This window comes from Pantherophis guttatus, chromosome 1 (genome assembly GCF_059756535.1).
Source record: "Pantherophis guttatus breed Tessera chromosome 1, ASM5975653v1, whole genome shotgun sequence".
Lineage (NCBI taxonomy): Eukaryota > Metazoa > Chordata > Lepidosauria > Squamata > Colubridae > Pantherophis > Pantherophis guttatus.
Genome location: NC_142063.1, coordinates 30,670,905 through 30,693,539, shown reverse-complemented (window position 1 = coordinate 30,693,539; position 22,635 = coordinate 30,670,905). Strand labels below are relative to the sequence as shown.

At 39.5% G+C, this 22,635-nt stretch overlaps 1 protein-coding gene across 2 annotated transcripts in view; it reads right to left on the bottom strand.

Annotated features, from left to right (window-relative positions):
* SLC35F4 (solute carrier family 35 member F4) overlaps nt 1–22,635 on the bottom strand; it is a 161,356-nt gene that overhangs the window by 29,421 nt on the left and 109,300 nt on the right. The window contains exon 1 of one of the 2 annotated variants that reach the window (XM_034433442.3): nt 9,384–9,497. The exons of the other annotated variant lie outside the window; for it this stretch is intronic. Within the exon in view, the coding sequence (XP_034289333.1) occupies nt 9,384–9,459 (76 nt within the window). The 5' untranslated portion in view covers nt 9,460–9,497. Of the gene's footprint in view, nt 1–9,383; nt 9,498–22,635 lie in introns of those variants that run through there. 2 annotated transcript variants of the gene reach the window in all.

Genomic DNA, 22,635 nt, shown 5'->3' with positions numbered 1-22,635 from the left:
TTCTAATTTTCTGAGATTGTGAATTTGGGGTTTTCATGAGCTGTAAGCCATAATCATCAAAATTATGACAAATCAAGGCTTGAACTATCTCGCTTTGCATGTAATGAGTCTATCTCATATATTAGTTTCACCTTTTAAGTTGCATTACTGAAATAAATGAACTTTTGCACGATATTCTAATTTTTCGAGTTTCACCTGTACTTCACTTAATTCAGTCAATTCTAACTTTTTTATGCAAATGATGAATTTGGACTAAAATCTAGTTGTATTCCCTAATGCTAGTTATATCCGTTTATAAACGTATTGGTAAAGCGGCCACAACATTTTCCAGACTTACAAAGAGAGTATGGCTTAATAAGAAGCTGACGGAACATACAAAGATCCAGGTCTATAGAGCCTGCGTCCTGAGCACACTCTTGTACTGCAGTGAGTCTTGGATCCTCTACGCACGGCAGGAGAGAAAGTTGAACACCTTTCATATGCGCTGTCTCCGACAAATTCTTGGCATCACCTGGCAGGACAAAGTTCCAAATAGCGCAGTCTTGGAACGTGCTGGAATTTCTATACACTATTGAAACAGTGACGTCTACGCTGGCTGGGGCATGTCGTGAGAATGGCTGATGGTCGGATTCTGAAAGATCTCCTGTATGGAGAATTAGTGCAGGGAAAGCGCCTCAGAGGGAGACCACAGCTGCGATATAAGGATATCTGCAAGAGGGACCTAAAGGCCCTGGGAATGGACATTAACAACTGGGAAACCTTGACCTCCGATTGTTCAGCTTGGAGGCTAAAGATGTAGCATGGCCTTCTCCAATTCGAAGAGACACTTGTTCGGCAGGCTGAGGCAAAGAGGCAGTCCCGGAACCAGTGAAATCTGGGGGCTGGGCAGGGGACAGAATGTATCTGCCCTCAGTGTGGAAGGGATTGCCACTCTCGAATTGGCCTTTTTAGTCGCACTAGATGCTGTTTTAGGACCTCTTTCCAGAGCATGATACCATAGTCTCTTGAGACTGAAGGGTGTCAATGCCAATTATATCCAGACTTTTGATAGCTAAAAACATAACCTTCCCCTCTCATCTCCTAGTATGAATCCCTTGTTCACATTATTCCTGCTCGTTGTTTGAAGTCCACAGTACAAGCAGTCCTCGACTTACAACCATTCGAAGCTATAATACACTTAAAAATTGACTTATGTCCATTTTCACACTTACGACTCTTGCAGGATCTCAGTGGTTATGTGATCAAAATCTGGATACTTGGCAACTGGCTCATATTTATGAAGGTTACGGTGCCCCGGGGTGTCATGGGATTACCTTTGGTGACTTTCTGACAAGCAAAGTCAATGGGGAAGCCAGATTCATTTAACAATTGTGTTACTAACTTAACCACGGCAGCAATTCACTTAACAACTATGAAAGTGAATCAGAAAGGTCATAAAATGTGGCAAAACTCACTTAACAACTATCTAGTTGTTAATAGCAACAGAAATTTGGGCTCAATTGTAGTCATAAGTCAAGGACTATCTGTAGTATATCATATATATCATTCTTGCATGGTATGGGAGCAGCTCTGCAGCGGACATAAAAGCTCTACAGAGAATTATTAAAACTGCCCAGAATATCATCAGGCTCCAGCTACCAGCCCTAGATGACATCTTCGCATCTTGCTGTTTGAGGAAGTTGCACAACATTCTCAGAGACTCTTCCCATCCTGCTTACAATCTTTTTGGACTGTTGCCTTCCGGCAGAAGATACAGAACAATTAAAACTCGGACCACATGTCTTCTGAATAGTTTTTATCCCAGAGCTTTAATTGCACTCAACAATGAACTAAAGAGCCACCATCAGTGAGCTGTTGGACAGCATTACTTGGTCTGTTGTGTGGATGCTTGTGTGGTTTAGGGGTGGGGGATTTTTGTGGGTGGGGGGGTGCCTGGGGATTGTCATGCGTGTTGGGCTTGGTCTCTGGATGTTATGTGAATTTTGTTGTATGGGTATACTGCGTATATACATACAATGACAATAAACTTTAAACTTAAACTTACAGTAAAGCAAAACAAAAATTACTCCTCTGAATAATTCTCCTATATCCAGTCTGAGAAAATCTTTCAATCTTACTTAACTTAGAAACAAGGTAAAAACAGCTATTCTTAGTAAAGGCTGACTAAAAGGAGAAAAAGTGAGAAAGCAGAGTCATACAGAGACCCAGTGAGTAATCTCCTTTTCTAATTCAAAAGCTTTTTATTTTTAAAAAGGGAATGGCAAAACCAAAGATACTTCTTTCCATCTAATATTATTGGAAATGCTTGCCAGGCAAAACCCCACCAAAATGACACCAAAAGCATCCATTTTTCAGTTACTGATTAAATTGAAGGCATAAGATGTCATGCCTGTGATAAAACTGGAATCCGGACTATAAAAACTTATAACCTACTTACATCTTTGGGCTGTTGAGGTACTATGAAAATATTTTATGTTTTTCCCTGCTACAGACCAAGACAGCTACCTCTCCGCAATCCAAAATAATGCTGCTTCCTCTTCACACTATAGTTTTTAGGTAATGTAGATTTTCTTAATGTAGCTTAGCTGCGCTTGGATCTCATGCAAAACCCCAGCCTCATTTTTGCAATTCTCCCAAACATCTCTGGATTGCATTTCAGCAATTTGGTAGCAAGTTAGCATTTGTGGCAGTGCAATGCTTGGGAGGTTTAATACAACCTTGTTCTAGTTTTCTTTTGAAAAGAAAGGGTGGGATTTTTGCCTTTTGACATTGTAAGGTTTTTTTTTTAAATCCCCTTTAGCTTCCAGAATAATACATATAACTGTTTTATGTTAATGTCCCAAACTTCCAAAAATAAAACTTAAAACCACGTTGAACATGTTGGTTTCACCGACAGCCTCTGCAGTATCTGGAGGCTGAAAAAAATTAAAAGGAAAGCACAACGCATAAAAATTTATCTACCACTGGCTTTGAATAATGCACTTTACAGGACTGGTGTGAAGTTAATGTGATGTGAGAATAAAGGAGAAACTCAACGTTTTCTACCATGAGCATCCTAAAAGATGGGTGGAATTTAAATAGAAGATAGAAAAACAAATGGTTCTTGAAAAGCTACACAGAACTGGACATGGCTAGATGGGACACTAACAAATAACAGCCTACCAAGCTGATTAAAAGGAGATTTAGAAAAGACATAAGGAAACATTTCTCCACACAGCACGTAATTATCCTGTGGAATTCATTACCACAAGACACGATGATGGCTATTCAGTAGGCTAGACTGGAAAATGAAGACATGATAGCAAATCATTTCCCGGGACTTTATCTTTGGAATAAATAGTTACTACTCAGAAAATGGTCCTTTTGTATGAGCATTGCGTGTGTCATTGTTTGCCACTGTAAGAGTTGATTTGCAAATCCTCCCCGTCATAATTCCTGATGCAACAAAATATATTCATAACTGACAACCCAGGTGGATTCTAAAGAAAACTTGGGTTTTTCTTACTTTCCTTAATAAAATAAAAAAAAAAAGCAAGTAAAGCAAATTTAAAGTTGATCTGTAAAGAATGTTCACATAATTAAAAGAGACAGTTTGCGTTTACACTGAGAATTGCAAAGATAGTGATACGTGCTTTGTGGGAATTCAACTCAGGAAGAATTGGAAGCGATGAGAAAATGCAAGATTAACGGACACTGAATCAGTTGCCTGAGCTGTGTAATAGTTCATTTCTTCCCCTTTCACATACAGAACAATCTTAGATGTTCACAAATCCAGGACAAACACTGTCAATCCTTTCCCCCCCTTGTCTTCTATGTCCAAAACAGCAAAGAGCCTCCAGACTGCTCTTAAGAGACTGTCGTTACTTTAGAGATTCTGATTTCTCTAGCAACCTTCTTCCTTGATGTTTGAAGAACAAGTGCTTATAAATATTTCCTCATAGCTATTGGAAAACCCTGGAAAACTCTTTCAACTACCCTAACTCAAGCCATTGCAGGGATGTGCCCTCACCATCAAAGTAAACTACCATATTTCAGCATATTTTTCTAACTTTTCTTAATACTATGCCCTCTATTACTCCAAGCCGTCTGGGAGTCACCTGGCAGTTTGTACTGACAATGAAAGTGTCATCAAGGCCAGAAAGGCAGTTGACTTTTCAGTCATCCTTCAGGAGCATAGAAAACGGATACGAACAATTTGCTACTTGATTGTTAACAAACAGTTGGAATGTGGGAGCTTCTGCATGAAAAACCCTAGGTTATGTTCTCTCTGCTTAAGCCATTCATCTTGAAATTCTCTGGGGTTTCTGCTATACAGTGTAACTCTTGATTTGCTCAACCTCATTTTGCTGAAGAACATAAAATAGATTGGTTTCATGCAACTCGGAAAACCATAAACAAGCAAACTACATGATGGCATAGTATAGTGTAAATTTCAGCTATTGAGGCAGCCAATCTATGGACTAGAAGGAGAAGCTTTCACAGAGTATCTACAGATAATCCTCGATTTATGGCTGCAGTTGAGCCCAACATTTCTGTTGTTAACCAAGACAGTTGTTAAGTGAGTTTGGCTCCATTTTATGACCTTTCTTGCCACAGTTGTTAAGTGAATCACTGCAGTTGTTAAGTTAGTAACAGGGCTATTAAGTGAATTTGGCTTCCCCATTGACATTGCTTGTCAGAAGGTCACGAAAGAGAATTGCCTGACCTCGGGACACTGCAACCCTCATAAATACATGCCAGTTCGCCAATTATCTGAATTTTGATCATGTGACTATGGGGATGCTGCGATGGTGGTAAGTGTGAAAAATAGTCAGTTTTTTCAGTGCCGTTGTAACTTTGAATGGTCACTAAATGACCGTTGTAAGTCAAGGACTACCTGTAAAAGAGAAATGTCTTTGCCCTGTCACAGTTTACCGATGAATTTTTGAGCCTGGCTTTTTTGGATATATGTATGTATGTATGTATGTATGTATGTATATATGTATGTATGTCTCTTTAGCCAGGTTCTACCTACGTATATGGGCTTTTTTTCTTTTCCTGGCAGCCAGCAGACCCTTTGCTGCCCATTGGGAGACTAAGATAGATCTATTTCGGCCTATCTTAATCTCCGAATGGGCAGCAAAAGGTCTGCTGGCTGCCAGAAAAAGAAAAAAAGCCCAGAAACTAGTGAATTGTGATTTCACTGTACTAGGGCTGCATAATATCTTGGTTTACGTAGGTAGAACCTGGCTAAAGAGACATACACATAAAACCTACGAAAAAGAAAGAAAAACAAATATATATACACCACTCGCACACATACACACACACACACACACACAACAAACGGGAACGGAAAGGTCTTTTTTACCTAAACTTAGTGCCACTTGCTTCATGAACATACAATTCATGTAGTTTTCTTGGAAACAGTATGGAAGTAGTTTTCAATGGTCTTTTTCTAGATCCTACTTCCTACTCTAGCTAATTATAAGTTTGAGTGAATTACTTGGAAAATAATTCCTAAAGGGCAAGCACACAGAGTTCTAAGCAGAACATAATAAAGCTATGTTGAGGAGAATGGTTGGTTGTCCTGGTATAGCACAAGTTAAGCTTGAACCAATAGTGTGCTACAGGTTCCAAAAAAAAAAAAAAAAAACCTTTGAATCCTTAGGCTGCATCAAGAAAAGTTTAATGTTGAGGTCATGGGAAGTAATAGTTCTGTTTTGGTTGAGGTGTACCTGGAATACTGTGTCCACAAGAAGGATGTTAAAGAACTGGAAAGAATGCAAAGAGCAACAACAAAGATGATAAGGCGCTTGGAGGTTAAAATTTGTAAAGGTAAAGGTTCCCCTCACACATATGTGCTAGTCGTTCCTGACTCTAGGAGGCGGTCCTCATCCCCGTTTCAAAGCCGAAGAGCCAGCACTGTCCAAAGACATCTCCGTGGTCATGTGGCCAGGATGATTAAATGCCAAAGGCGCACGGAATGCTGTTACCTTCCCACCAAAGGTGGTCCCTATTTTTCTACTTGCATTTTTACGTGCTTTCAAACTGCTAGGTTGGCAGAAGCTGGGACAAGTAACGGGAGCTCACCCCATTACGCAGCACTAGGGATTCGAACCGCTGAACTGCCGACCTTTCAATCGACAAACTCAGCATCTTAGCCACTGAGCCACTGCATCCCTCAAAATCTGTAAAGAATGGCTTTAAAAGCTGGGATTGTTTAACCTACAGAAGAGAAGCTAAGGGGTAGGAAAGAAACACAGAAGCTTTACTAAGGGGGATCTAAACTCAAAATAAGGAATAATTTCCTGACTGTGAGAACTATTCAGTAGAGGAACAGCCACCTTCTGAAAGTATACAGGGGCTCTGTCACTAGAGGTTTTCAAAGAAAGGTTGGTTGGCCATTTGTCCAGGATAGTCAGAGAATGCCTACCCTGGACAGGGATGTGGACCAGGAAATCTCCAGAGCCATTTCCAACCCTATGATTCTATTGTACTTTCATCAAAATGCACGGTATTTCAAATTTATCTGATGTAAAAACACATTTCCTAATTTAAAGGTGACTTGTTGACCAAAAAGCTCCCATTTCTGTCAACACATTTCTGCCTTCCCATCCATCCTTCCTTTCTGGCTGCTGCATTCTTAAGGAAGACCTTTGTTTTGTGAATTAACCATTGGCCATCATGCTTATTTTTATAGCAACATATTTTGTGGTTCCTGGAGATTGTGATGGCAAAAGCAACAAAGAAGTTTCCTTGGTCCATAAACACTGTATTGTAGTCCCCTACATTGCCACAGATTCCAGTACAACTTATCTTTTTAACAAATTTATTAGGATCCACCCCAACAGGATAATCATGAATCAGTTTAGATGGTCTCCTGTTTGAGCAGGGGGTTGGAATAGAAGACCTCCAAGGTCCTCTCCAACTCTGTTATTCTGTTTTATGACAAGTAACTCCTTGAGTTATGGGTGCAGTTGAAGAAGATATGCAGCTGTGTTTATTTCAGTTTATTTCTATTTCTCCTGCTCCGATGCCTGGCTGGCCACTGTTTGAAACAGTACACTCAGCTAAATGAGTATAGGCTAAGTCTGATCTAGCAAGCAATTGCTGGCATCACTGTGCTAATTCTTGCTAGTTTGCCCATCAGACCAAGAAATTAGCAGAGTCAGACATAAACAGCACAGTTCAAATGGAGAAAAGACTGAGGATCATTGCAGCACACAATTTGTGCTTCATTTTTTTTTAATTTTTTATTTCTACATAAAATCTTTAAATTATAAAATCTGGGTTATATTGCAGAGATGCTATAAGGACCAATTTATTTAACAACTTTAAGACCACTCTATTTAAAAAATTTATCATTTTTTATTAAATGCAATTTTATCCTTTAAAAGTCTTAAAATTTACTTGGAAGCTATCAAACCTTACCAGTCCAAAAGACTCAGCTGCTAAAGTTATTTCTTCTTCTAAATCCTGACCAGGCTTGTGCCTCTCCTGAGAAATCACAACCCTTGGAACAACAGCAAGCAAGGCCCTGCCTGCATTTTACTAAGGTGGTCCTGACCTTAAATGAAGCAGGACCCCATATAATAATGCAACCACATAAGAAGGAAAAATTAAATCACAACCATCAGGAACTTTAAAAATCAAAACCCATCTTAAAAATCAAGACCAAAACTAACCCAGAACCTTTCATATCTAGTGTAAATATGATGTTCATTTGTTTTAATCAGACATAACATGGAACCCTAGAATAATTATTATTCTGGAAGAATCTTGGGACTGTGCTTCCTTTTTTCATCTTCACAGGTTACACTGAGTACAGATTACTCAGTTATCTCTTTGCTTCCAGCAAATCATTGCTTGCCATACAAATTAACTAGCTATGAGTTGTGATTGTCACACACACAAAAAAAAAAATCAATGCTGTAAACCAGGCTCCGTTTCTAGTTTGAACTGGAAGTATTCTGAATCACTCTGTGGCACCAATGCTGGTGAACAATTTCAGTTTTTATTATAACAATTATCTTGCTGATGACTCAAAATTTATATATTTATCTTCCCGGACTTTAGCAAAACTTTGTTTCCTGCTTGATAAATAATTCTAAATAAAATGTATAAGAATCAATGCATGTGTGTGTTCATCATGATGAAGAACTAGCTCAAGTTCCTTCCTATATGCTAGACTTTCTTTGCTTTCCTTAATGTTAAGTGTTTTAAAAAAAGTTTACATAGGCTTCTCTCACTAAATTTGAATACAGACCTCCCTGGTCCAAATATCATTGATTTATTTGCTTTCAGTCCTACTTCACATCCTCTGGGAAAATCAGTTTTAACTTTAATTCAACCACCAGGGAATCCTATGGATTATGAGTTCTGTACTACATTTATGTAAATCCCCCATGTCATCTTATATTTAGGCTCTCTAGAAAATTGCCTTTGGTATTCACTGTTGTAGCAATTACAGTCAAGGGACACTTCCTTGCCATGGATAGGGGAGCAACTTTAAAGGGGGAAATGGATCCCTGAGCAAAAACAATGCCAACTTCATCCTACACCAAAAGCCCATCTATGAATACGAACCCATTGTCAGTAATTGCCAACGCTGCTTTAAGTGATATTTGACTGCCTTTCTTGCTGTCAAAATTGCTCAAATCTCTGTTAGCTGGCATTGGAGGACATTCCTCCTTCAGAGAAGTCTGCAACTCTGTGGTATAAAGAGCAGTGAGAGGACTAATATGCGTAACCAATAGACACACCTGCAAACAGGTGATACAGAAAGTACCTGAAGGATGAAATTCCCCCGTCCTCCTTGAGTAATTGCCTGCCTTCATATTTAGAACCTCATTAAAGTCATTGATTGCTATTTTGCTGAGGGAAGATGTCCTGATTTTTCCCCCTTCAAATTCCAGCTATTTTAAACTACGAACCCCTCCAAATAAGCAGCTAATCCTCAGAGACTGTCGTGACACAATATAGCATTTCAAACAGAGAAAAATGGAAAGATTTTATACTGAAATACTATTGGATGACACAGGCAGACTGGGAGAGCTGGTTTAGCACTTCGCAAACTAACAATGAAAGGCAACCAACTTTTCCTCCCTCAGCTGAACCTCTTTCTTTCCCCCATAAAACAATTTTTTATACGCCGTAAAAGCCAGACATTAGGGGGCTCTTAATCACAATATTTTTTAAAAAAATATACATCTTAGTTACATTTTCAAACATTTTACAAAAGGCCTTCAGTCAATCTTTCAAAGGAAGAGATGGGCTCAAAAAGAAAAATGAGAGAGAGAGAGAGAGAGAGAGAGAGAGAGAGAGAGAGAGAGAGAACCGAATGGCAGCTAATTCCTTTCTTTAGGTAAGATAACATAGGAGGAAAATAAAATTGCATTTACCGTCTGATCTAGGTGAATTTAATGTGGAAAGACTGAAAGGTTCTAACGGTGCCACTCTCGATGTATGTTTCTTCATTCTCTGGAAACGTCCGCTCGCAGATGTTATGTTCTCTTCTCCGCATTTTCCCTCCACATTGTTTTTGGTTGCCCCCCCTCCCCCCCAATATCAAAAGGTACCTCTCTGTTGTGTCTAGAGACAAGATGCTGTTCGGAAGATGCTGCAGCAAGCTTGGAGGGCAGATCTGCTGTTTCCCGGGGAAACCATTTGCAACACATGCAAACAATGCTTGACCTCAAAGCCAATACTTTTCTCTTGCATTCGGTGTCGGTCTGACACGGCCAGCGATTCAGAAAACAATACCCTACACGTATTGCCAAATGCACCTTCCTTCAACTTCTAAGACGGAGTAAACTCCTCCTGAAAGCCAGCACCTTTTGGCATGAAACAGTGCTCCTCTCTATGCCCACAAATCAGGCACATGAACCTTTGGCGACAACAGCAGGGAAAGATGCAATACAGTACAAAACGTATGAGAGGTTATGTGGGCTGCATCTACTAAACTTGCAAACCTTTCTCTGATCTAATACTGGGGGGGGAAGGGAAAGGGAGGGAGGCTTCCTGCCGCTTAGTCAAATATAATGGGATGGGAGGAAAATCTTGAAAACCAGCACTGCATCAAAAAACAGCTAACTGGGTACTGAGAGGGATCTCATAATGTGAAATAAATCCCACTGCGTTTTCAGCTTACCAGAAATTTTTTTTTCAGCGAAAGCCAAAACAAGCCCATTATTAAAAAGGGTGGAGGGGAACTAAATAATCATAAAAAGTATGATCAGGTACAAAGGACTAGAGGAGTTTCTGATTCTCAAAATTGTATGAATAAAAAAGACCACTAGCAAAGGTAAAAACTTAAAATTAATTATGCCCAGACAACACGCTGTTCAGATAGACATGGAATTTTTTTATGTTTTTAATGGAAAAATGCACCAATAAAACATATATTCAAAAAAAAAAATGTGTAAGAAAAAAAAGAGCAAACCATCTCTTTCCTTCACAACTTCCTTCTTTAACCTTTACAACAATAGCAATAGCACTTAGATTTATATACCGCTTCACAGTGCTTTACAGCTCTCTCTAAGCGATTTACAGAGTTAGCATATTGCCCCCAACCATCTGGGTCTTCATTTTACCAACCTCGGAAGGATGGAAATCTTTGAGCTGGTCAGGTTTGAAGGAATCGAACTCCTGGCACTGTGAGAGCAGAGTTAGCCTGCAATACTGCATTCTAACCACTGCGCCACCACAGCTCTTACAATACTGTCAGATAGGTCAGTGACGGTCAGTATCTGAATCAAGATCATCAGGCAAGCAAGGGTTACATGTCTCCATATCCAACATGGTACCAGCTCAGCAACCTCTCTCTTTTTAAGTACAGATAATCCTCGACTTACAACAGTTCATTTAGTGACTGTTTGAAGTTACAGTGGCACTGAAAAATTACTTGTGACAGTTTTTCACACTAATGACTGTTGCAGCATCCCCTGGTCACATGGTCAAAAATTGAACGCTTGGCAACTGATTCATATTTATGACAGTTGCAGTGTCCAGGAGACATGTGATCAGCTTTTGTGACCTTTTGACAAGCAAAATCAATGAGGAAGCCAGATTGACGTAACAGTTACTGTTTTAGCAACTGCGGTGAGTCGTTTAACAATTGTGATATGAAAGACCATATAATGGGACAAAATTCACTTAACAAATGTTTCACTTAGCAACAGAAATTTTGGGCTCTATTGAGGTCATAAGTGGAGGATTACCTGTATTTAGTTTTTTAATTCATAATTCATGATATGGGAAATTAGCATACTATTTCAAAATTAGCCATAAATGTTTCTAGGCCCACATAAATCCCACATACTCTTAGGGGAAAAAAGAATAACTATTGTCTATTGTTTGTTTGGAAATGAGTCCATATGTTCTGGATAAAGGCAAACATTAGCTGAGATGGTACAAAACAACCTGGGAAATTAGAGCAGAGAAAACTCATAATTTGTTCATGCTTGCTACGGCCATAATTTAGGGTTGTAAAATACCTTCAACATTACAAATAGCCCTGAACAGAAATTTAAACTCAAGTTTCCATGCCTAATTAAAAACCTTTGCTACCCTACAAAAACAACCAATGCTCAATTCCTTGGAAGAAAATACCACTGAACTGCATCCACATCTGCTAAGGTTTCTGTAATACACAACAGAGCCTGCTGCAATGGTCAGAGGGACAATGGGAACACTTTACACCAGGGGTGTCAAACTGAAAGCCCGGGGGCCAAATCTGGCCCACGGAGTGCTTAGGTCTGGCCCATGGGGTCGCCCTGGAAACAGCGAAGGCCTGGCCCGCGGTGCCTCTGCCAGTGAAAATGGCGCTCAGTTTTTGCTGGCAGAGGGTTGCAGAAGGCTGTCGCAGCTGAAAATGGAGCTCAGGAGCCCATTTCCCCTGGCAGAGCACTTGGGCCACCACAGGTGCCCCCCAACACGAGTGATGTCCACCCTGGCCATGCCCACTCCAGCCCCTTGAGGTCAAACAGAACCCTGATGCGTCCCTCAATGAAATCGAGTTTGACACCCCTGCTCTACACACATGAAATTTCTCAGTCATATGTCCTTTTGGTTTAGTCACAGTTGTTGGTGCTGAATTGCACATTTCACACATCCATTTCTTATATTCTGATTGAGTATCCTCCAGAAGTTTGCGGCACTACATCTAACAGTGTTCAAAGATTACGAGAATCATGGTTTAAAATATTTGGAGGATATGAGGTTGGAGAAGACGTGGTTATGACTGCACTTTCCATACAACAACCTTCTCCATTTTGGGGTCCATCTATATGTGCTAGACTTCAAATTCAATAATCTCTTCAATAAAGCAATATGGTCCAAGGCCAGGCTAACACAAAATCTGTGGTTCAAACTATCTGAAGTGCACTACATTGGAAATAGTGGTTCTAGATCTATAGGAAGTAGTTTCCACTGGCATGCTTTTCTAAGAAAGTCCATACAAGATTCTGTTTTTCAGGAGAAAATAGTGGGATTGATTTTCAGATAAATCTAGACTGCCCTTCCTTAAGAGCTATATTGAGCCAGCCACCTCATAGTGTTACTTATGTCAACTCCTGTTGCTGTGTATTACAGTTAATGATAGGGAAGAAGTTTGAGGGATTTTCTGCTTGGTGTCAAAATAATCAGATTGGTTTTGCACCTCCTGACTAGGACAGGTGAGAGTGTGTTCTCCCCCCACAATGCAGCAAAATGTTGTGCCACTCTGTGTCAACTTTACACAATATAACTAGCAAACATATTTAAAGCAACTAAGGCTAACTGGTTAACTTTATAAACTAAAATCCATTTTATCAGATGCATTGTCCTAGCCTTAATCAATAGGATAGGTTCATAGGTCTGTGGAGATGGGGGGGGGTGTTAAAGAGAGAGGGGGGGAAGTGAGAGGAGGACAGAGAGAGGAGACAGAGAAAGGGGGAGGGGAGGATGGAGAGAGAGAGAGAGAGAGAGAGAGAGAGAGAGAGAGAGAGAGAGAGAGAGAGAGTTCGTTCACATATGAATTGGGAGAGGCCAATTAACAGTGTGCCTTAAAGATTCTAGCAAACATATCTTTCAATAAAATATACCCCCAAAAAAAGAAAAGAAAAAAATACTTCAAGTATTTCTGACTAGTTTTAGGTCAGGTTTCTACTGTGAAACCACCCTGCCTCGTTCACAGAAGTTTTTAGAGGCTTCAGGTAAAATTATATTCCATTGACAATCCCCCCACACTTTTTCCACACTACCAACTTCATTACTAGTTTTATGTATACATTTTACAAGTTGTCTTCTTCTTTTTCTTTTTCTCCTCCTCCTCCTCCTCCTCCTCCTCCTCCTCCTCCTCCTCCTCCTCCTCCTCCTTCTAGGTAAGGCATCCTAAGAGTTCACTAGATCATCTCATTCTCATCCTTCTGCCTTTACTATACAGTAAATACAATCACACCATCTCCAATAAGAGCCATCCAGCCTCTATTAAACACCTCCCAAGGCACTTTGTTCCATTATTCACCAACAAAATTAGGAAATTGTGTACAACAGTTGTGTTGTACGTTATAAGGGAGTAAATGGCTGGACATCAGAAAAATTAGAAAATTTACTTAATTTTTAATATAGTAAAAATACCTCATATAAATCAAAGCTCTTTTTGGGTCCTCTGTCATTTTTAAAAGTGGGAAGAGGTTCTGAGAGGAAAAAGTTTTAGAAATACTGTTATAATTTATAGCTGACCTTGGGAAAAGAGAAAGATTGAGTGAGCCATTAAGAGAGGACTTATAGATTTTGATATTGTCTATGGAGATTCTCAGTCATCCAGGTCATAGTTGTCTCAAAGGTGCTTTTTTAAAAGGCAACTGGCCTTTTCTTTCTTCCTTCCTTCCTTTCTTCCTTTCTTTCTTTCTTTCTTTCTTTCTTTCTTTCTTTCTTTCTTTCTTTCTTTCTTTCTTTTTTTGATAATGTTTTGCTTCTCATCCAAAAAGCTTCATCAGTTGGGATGTTGGGGGGAATGGAAGGATTTTTTTAGTGGAAGATGAGACAGAGAGAAGGTTGGACAGGTTTTCAAGGTTCTATTATTCAACATTCTTGTAATCTTTACTGTGCCCGTTTCTTGGCCCTGTCTGCCTCGAAGGGCTGACATCAAACTTGAAAACAGCCTCCTATGTTAGCTTGCATGATGAACCAAATTATCAGTCATATAACATTTCATAATGGAAAACATGTATGCACAATCATGGCTATGTTTCCACATCATGCAAAGATGGTTTGTCCTCCCAGACCAGTAAGTTCTAGGCCATGTTTTACAAACCATAACTAACTACATCCAGTTGAAAGCAAAGAAATAGTACTTTATTTTTTTTCTGAAGTTCAGTTGTCTATTCCTGCTTTTGTTTTATCTCCCTTTTTTAGACGTTAGAAGTTTAGGTGGCACACAAAACACGTCAAGAATAAGGCAAGAAATTAAAAAACAAACCATATCTCTTTCATATATTAAATCACTGTAGCATTTAGTATATTAATCAAAGGGTTAATTCTTAAACCCAGTCAGTTAGCAGAGAACATCAAAAATGAAAAAGCATATTGAGGTTTAGCATGTTATCTGGAACAAATGTAAAATTAAACACCAGTTTGGCCGGGTTCCTAACTTCTCCTTCTTTTCTTCCCTCTTATGCTAATTTCTTGCTTTCCATCCTAATTTAGGACATCTTCCAATTGGCTGTTTTGTTTGACCCAACAAACTATAGCTTCTTGTACTTTGGAAATCAGAAACCAAAACACCTGACTTGGATTCTGTTTTCTAATACTGATTTGCAAGACGGCAGTGTTAAAAGCCGACTAAGAAATTCATTAGATCAATAAATCACCAAGGTGAATACAAATTATTGCCTGTAAAGCAAATCATTTCTAGAAGTAAAAAATTTGCATCTGTATTAAAAGATCTGTATTATTCCCATTTTGGTTGGGAACTCTAGATGTTGCAGTACCAACATAAATTAGTATTCCAGATTGGGAAGAATCTTTCTAAGCAAGGATATTAATTTGACCCTTCCAGAAATTTTTTTGCACAGATTCACTGGGACTGATTGTCAGGAAGCAAAGAGGGATTAAAAAATACCCTCTTCCATCTGCTGTCATTTCTTCAGCAAATTTAAGGTCAGTTGAAGCTGCTAGAGGACCATTACCAACTCATTTCATGGGGTTGGAATATTAATGTGTTTCATGGAACAAAACAGCAGATTAATGTAAGTTCAGGCAGAAAGCAATGCATGAAAAGATACTAAGAGTCATGAAATATATTCATCCCACACTAGGCTCAATCCAAGAGAAAAGTGTGGTTATAAATTTCAATTCAAATTATTATCTTTTTTTAAAAAAATCACACAAAGGTAATCACCTACTGACTACACGAAACCCTCATGAACAGAAAAACACTGACATCCTCTAAACTCCGCTGAAGATGTTAGCTAACCTGGTAACGAAACATTCGGAAACCAACCCACAAGCTGGGAGAATGAATCTTCACCCTAAAATGTAATCATGTTAAAAGAAATGTGGAAATGAAGACTGTACCTTAAACTGACAGTGCTGTCTGATATTTTTACAGGTTTGTTACGGTTTTGTCCCACAATTTTTATAAATGGTAAACTTAGAGTCTTTTTGTGAAATTCCTACAGAGGACTGTCTACTTATATTAACACTTCCATTTTAATGTGTATCTTTTTTCATGTTTTCACATATCTATTACCAAACTTGTATTAACAAAGCTGTGAGCCTAATAGATTGGGGGGGATGCAATAGATATAATGAAGTTTGACAAAGAATTCAGCAAAGCCTCTCATGAAATCTTCATTTTTCTGTTAAATATTTTTTATTGTTTTATAACATATTCCATTTCTATGTTGAACTGTGTGTTTTCTAGATGTCCAAAGTGTTAATATATAAACATCATCATAATCATTATAATCATATATACTAAACATATATGCGATAGTATCAATCGTTATTGAAAAGTATACTATTTTCCATTATAGTATCGATTATATAACCATCAAAATTATAAAACTCATCAGTTTTTCTTTCTCACGTAGTCCATATTTCACATAATTCCACTCCTCAGTATCTGTCAATTAACCATTTGTAGAATAGTTCCCATGTTATAAAATATTCCGAGTCTTCTTTTCCTTTGATTTTTAGGGTTAACCTATCCACTTCTGCACATTCCAGAATTTTTTTGATTATATCATCTGTAGGGGTTTCTGGATTTTTCCAGTATTGTGCATATACAATCCTGGCTGCTGTTAGATTGGGGGAATGCATAACGTAGTTTGGAAAAGAATTCAGCAAGGCCTCTCATGAAATCTTCATTTTTGAAATGTTAAATATGGACTAGGACCTTGGTGATTGAACTGTTACATGGATTCATAACAGATTCAATGACTCACCTAGAGCAGGTTTGTTTTTTTCAAACTTGGCAACTTTAGGATGTGTGGTCTTCAACTCCCAGAATTCTCCAGCCAGCATGGGGAAATCTGGGAGTTGAAGCCTACATGTTGTAAAATTGCCAAGTTTGAAAAAAAAACTGACCTAAAAAGCACTTGCAAACTGTTCCAGATCAGTTCAGAAGTAGTAATAAGTGAAGTGCTTCAAGAGCTTTATCTTGGACCCTGTGTTTAACATTTAATAATCTGGATGAAATATTAAATTTGCAGATGACACAAAACAAGGAAGAGTAGTTAAACACATTAGAAGAGAAATAGATGATTTCAAAACAGCTACAGTAGATAAGTTGGAACAGTGGTCAAATGTAAAGTCCTGCACCTGTGGAGGGGGAAAAAATGAAAGGTACAAATATAGGCTGGGGAAGACCTAGCGTGCCACTAATATATGTGAAAAGATGTTCTATAACTGCAAGTTGAATATTTTTTGAGTCTATGAACCAACAGTGGGATGCAGATACCAAAAAGATAAACACATCTGGGGATCAATAAAGGAGAACATTTGTAGCTGAAATGAGGGTTGAAATGAGGGGACCTTGGTGCTCTCAGAGCTTGCTTGCTCAGAGAGCACTAAGGACCCAATATCTGGTGATGTTTAACAGTAGATAAGTTCCAGATGAGGGAAGTAACTATCACATTTAACTTTGCCTTGGTCAAGCCCCACTTGGAGCACTGTGTGTTCTTACACAGAGGAGGAGGTAGCTCTTCCTCGTGCTCTCTGTTGCCCTGAAAGGCTGGGTCAGAACCAATGGATTGAAACATTAGGAGGAGACATTAACAAAGCATCTCTTGATGCTAAGAGCAGTCAACCAATAGATTAGGTTGCCTCACGAAGTGGTATGTTCCCCTTCACTGGTGGTCTTCAAACAGAGATTTAATAGCCATCTGTCCAAAATGCTTCAGCAGATCCTACACTAAATAATAACTAGAGAAGATTCAAATTTCAGACAGCTTTCCTTCCAGCAACTTTAATGCTATTTGACCTTTTTCTACATTAATAACAATTTAGTATTATGAAGCCATTTATTTTTGAACATTCTATGCCACCACTCAGCATAGTTTTCCAGGAAGCTTACAGAAACAAAAGAAAAAAAAACATTAAAAATTCATTACTAGATTAAGAAAGCAATTATATCTTCTGTTAGGGTGCTCCTGAATTAGAATACTCCAATGAGCCCCAATGATTACAGGCGGGCAGGAAAGTTACACTTTAGGGAATCCAAGTCAACTTTCCTGCAGTGTTAGAAAACAAATGCAACTAGTTTTAAGCTATTCACATCTTAACCTATAGAACTGAAGTTGGTATCCTATATCCACAGACTGATGACTATTACCCAGATTGTTTGAATAAGGTCCAGCTGATTTTTTGAAATTAAGCCTATCACAGAGAAGTCTTCGGACAGTACTGGCTCTTCGGCTTTGAAATGGAGATGAGCACCACCCCCTAGAGTCGGGAACGACTAGCACATAATGTGCGAGAGAAACCTTTACCTTTATTTGCAGATTGTTCCAATGACTATGCTATTCTCACACTCTTCCCCAATTCTATCCATTTTGGGAGTGGTAAAAAATTCTGTCAACCCTGAGGCTGACTGGCCAAAGCCATCTTGGAGTTTCAGTGCTGCCACACTGGAGTGGGGGATAGGGAAGGGGGATTAGAGATAGCTGGAGTTGTGTAGTCAAAATAAAATGCTTTCTCTTGGGAACCAAGGACATTCTCACACCTGGCTGGGGGAAGGAGGAGTGATGTCACCAGACCAGCGGACACTGCGTTGATTGGGCCATCTGACTGATTGTTTGGGGTTGGGGAAAAGCTTTTACTTTTAATTAGGTGAAAAACAAGGGGCCCCTCAGAATTGGTTTTCACCAGATATGTGCCAATTTGATATTTCCAATAAAGCTATTTTTAAGGAATCCACCTGCCTCGGAGTTTTTACTTGCGATGGATCTACTATTTAGAACCCTGGCAAATTCAGTAGTTGGGCAAGGGATGACACACTACAGATTTGGATATCGGAAGTGAAATTCCTATTGCCATCAGCAGCTTTCTCTTTTACCCAAGGTCTCCATCAGAAATAAAGTGAGAAAGTAAAATGGGGGGCTTCTCTCATCAGCTCTGGAGCACAGAATCAGCTTCTTTCCTTATGAAAATTCTTTCCTCTCACCTAAAACATTCTACAGTTTTTCCTAACAGTTTCTAATTCAATCTGATGAAAGACGATCTATCCTTGGCAATGCTTTCAAATTGAAAATTGAGTGTAGAGTTCTTGCACAAGCTTTGAGGTGCATGTGTGTATTCATTATACAATCATTTCTAGTTCCTGGAAATCTGTGGGACCACGTCTTCTTTCCAGTTCAATAAGATTTGGTAGAATAGGCAGCCTCTGCATGCTTTCTTTCAGGGAATGTCACCCACAGGGATCATGGAAATAAGCCTTCTCACCCATGGTTCCTTTTATTTGTTTATTTGTTTCTAATTTATCTATCTATCTATCTATCTATCTATCTATCTATCTATCTATCTATCTATCTATCTATTGTATTCTCCCACAGGACTCAGGGCTGCTCACAAGATAAAACAACACGACAATAAAATGATATTAAAATAATCCAATTTAAAATCCCCAAGCAATTAAAACTCCCGGCAGATCAGGGAATTTGCTGAAAAAGCCATGTCTTCAGGTTGCCACGGAAAGTGCGGAGGTCAGGGGCCATCCGGAGCCCAGTGGATAACTCATTCCAGATGTTCGGTGCGACCACAGAGAATGCCCTCATCCTGGGTGCCACCAGCCAACATTGTCTGGCCGATGGCACCCGGAGGAGGGCAATCCTATGTGAGCGTACTCAGCGGTGGGAGGCCAGTAGGAGGTGGTCCTGCAAGTACCCCGGGCCCATGCCATGAAGGGCTTTATAGGTAAGCACCAGCACCTTGAAGCAGATCCGAAGGACCACCGGCAACCAGTGCAGCTCGCGCAGGAGTGGTGTTACACGGGAGTAACGGGAAGCTATACACAATGTGCTATTGCTTAGCACATTGTAAGCCGCCCTGAGTCTCTGGAGAAGGGCGGCATATAAATCAAAATTAAAAAAAAAAAAAAGCTCCAGTAACAACCCGCGTGACTGCATTCTGGACCAGCTGGAGCCTCCGGGTGCACCCCAATAAGTAATTCATTTAATCTGTATAACTGCCCATCTCAAACCAATGATTGTTGGTGATGAGCAATCATAAAAATGATTAAACAATTAAAACACGATACCGAAAGGTCTTTGCCCCTTTTCTTCCTTCTATACATTCTGGAGAGAAATATAGAAATTTATTTTATATTGACAATAGCACCAGCTTGTACCAAGTCTTTTCAGCCTTAGAATAACAGAGTGGGATGGGACCTTGGAGGTCTTCTAGTCAAACTCCCTGCTTAGTTCAGGAAACCCTATACCATTTCAGAAGAGATTGGTTGTCCAATCTCTTCTTAAAAACTTCCAGTGTTGGAGCATTCTCAACTTCTGGAGGCAAGTTTTTCCACTGATTAATTGTTCCAATTGTCAGGAAATTTCTCCTTAGTTCTAGGTTGCTTCTCTCCTTGATTAGTTTCCACCCATTGCTTCTTGTCCTGCCCTCAGGTGCTTCGGAGAATAGCTTGACTCTCTTCTTTGTGGCAGCCCCTGAAATATCGGAACACTGCTATCGTGTCACCCCTAGTCTTTCTTTTTATTAAACTAGACATAGCCAGTTCCAGCAACCATTCTTTATGTTTTAACCTCCAGTCCCCTAATTTGGAGTGGTCAAGGTTTGAATCTACAACTTCTGAATACAGTACAAAAATTCTACTGCGTGACTGCAGCCTCTTCCTTTAAAACTCTGAGTAATATAAATATTAGCCTTCCAGCAGTCTTTAATGAACAGAACTCTTTAATATGCCATTTGTTTTAAATGGAAGGTTATCTCATAGGACTCTTCTGTTTAAATAGAGATTTTAAGGTTCTTAATACACTCATAATATGCTCTTCACATAACATGAAATTAACTTGTGACATTCATTAACACAGGGCCGATAATTTGAAGAGTCTTTAAAATGGAATTGGGTGAATTTATGGAGAGCATGTCTACAAGGGCTATTGGTCTTGAAAGACTCAAGATTTCTTTCAGATTGGGGCAGCAGGACGAGATGGTAATATGTCTTCATGTCTTGCTTTTGAGCAGCCCAAAGACAACTGACAAAATGTGAGAAACAAAATGCTAAACTAAGATGGGGTTGTTTCTCCTTCTCCAGCAGGGCTGTTTTTTGGTTCTGAACTTCTCCAAATAGCAATTTAGCTGTTCACTGACAATAGTGCATGGTGTGAATAAACTGAGTGGAAAGACAGTTTGCAGCATCAACAAAGCAGAAATCTATATTATTACTTTCAAGTGTGCAGCATTGCACTGCTGGACATAATAAAGAATCTTTGAGTTTCTGTTATTATTAGCTTTAGAGAAGGAATGTGTGAGCAGGCATAATTTGGTTGTAATTGAATGTCAAATAATTATTAATGAAGTAATCTGAGGCAAATGACAAAACCACTTAAATTTTTCCAATTCTGTACTTATGAAGTCTTATCTTCAGATGTCTGTGGAGAAGTAATTTCTCAGAACCAAAGTTTAATAAGAACAGTGAAAACTGTATAATATGCAATTATATATTTTAAATATATTTCAGATATTCAGTACCCCCCATTAGAGACATTACTTTTTATTATATGTCTGACAAAATGCCAACTAGAAGTTCAAGCTTAGACAAAGTAATATACTTTTGAATGGCAAAAATCACATAGCTGTTCTTATTGGATATTGGTCAAATGATTTATTTCCCTTTTTAAGGAAGAGTCAAATCCATGTTATTAACTCATCTTTAATTTCATTTCCACGGAGGTGCATTGCTTGGTTGTTATCATCTTATTCCCAGATGCTCAAGACAGCACAGAATAATACCCATAGTAATGAATTATTAAATATCTATGCTGCCTGACTTCCAGTGATATTACACTTCTCTTTCTCTTCTTCTTCCTCCTCCTCCTCCTCCTCCCCCCACCTCAAAAAATCCCTGTGAGGTATTTTGGACCGACTGGCTCAAAGTTACCCAGGCAGCGTTCATAGCTGAGGATAGTCTAGAACCATGATGGCAAACCTATGGCACGCGTGCCACCTGTGGCACGCAGAGCCATTTCGGTGGGCACATGAGCTCAGCTCCGGCGTGCATGCAGGTCGGAAATCGGCAAACGGGGGTGTGGGGAAGGCCGTTTTCACCCTCCCCAGGCTCCTAGAGAGGCTCTGGAGCCTGGGGAGAGCAAACAACGGGCCTACTGGGCACCGGACCATTACATGTCAAAAGCGGGGGGAGCACAGGGGGGTTGTCGTGCGCGCATGCACAGGGGCGGGGTGCATAGAATTATGGATGTGGGCACGCACACGTAATTCCCCCCCCATGCTCCCCACGCTTTTGGCACGTGATGGCAAAAAGGTTAGCCATCACTGGTCTAGAACCTGGGTCTCCTCAGTCTTAGTACAACACCTTAACACTGCAATAGACTATTATGCCCATCATGCTAAATATAAATGGTTAGCCATCATTCCAATTGGAAAGGGGAAACCATAGATCGGGATCTCCATGAATTTCCTTTCCTAGTGTCATCTGCCTATTCTATAAATAGAAAATTCTGCTTCTTTTCTATGCTGACTCTGACTAAATCACTGATCACTGCAGTTGAAGTAGAACTACCTCCATAATTTTGATATCACCTACAGGTCTTGATCTTGCTGGTAGGCACCGGGCTAGAAACAGGGAGACTCTGAGTTCTTGCCCTGCTTTAGACACGTGCCAGTTGGTGGATTTTATGGCCAGTCATTCTATCTCAGCCCTGGGTGAAAGGCCATGGAAGGTCAAAGACAGCCTTTGCATCAGAAAAAAAAAATGCACTTCCCTGTCATAATAAGACTACCTAATTTCCATCAATTTGAGGGCTATGGACTAATAGCAGAAAAGGCCAGGAGGACCCATTTGGGGAAAGAAGTTCAGGAATCCCAAAAGTGGAATGGCTAACTGAAGCATCTACAAGGTTCAAGACCCCCTTTATTTGGAAACAAAGGACCTCTGTTTTGAACCTATCCACTAAGATACAGGTGTCAAACTCG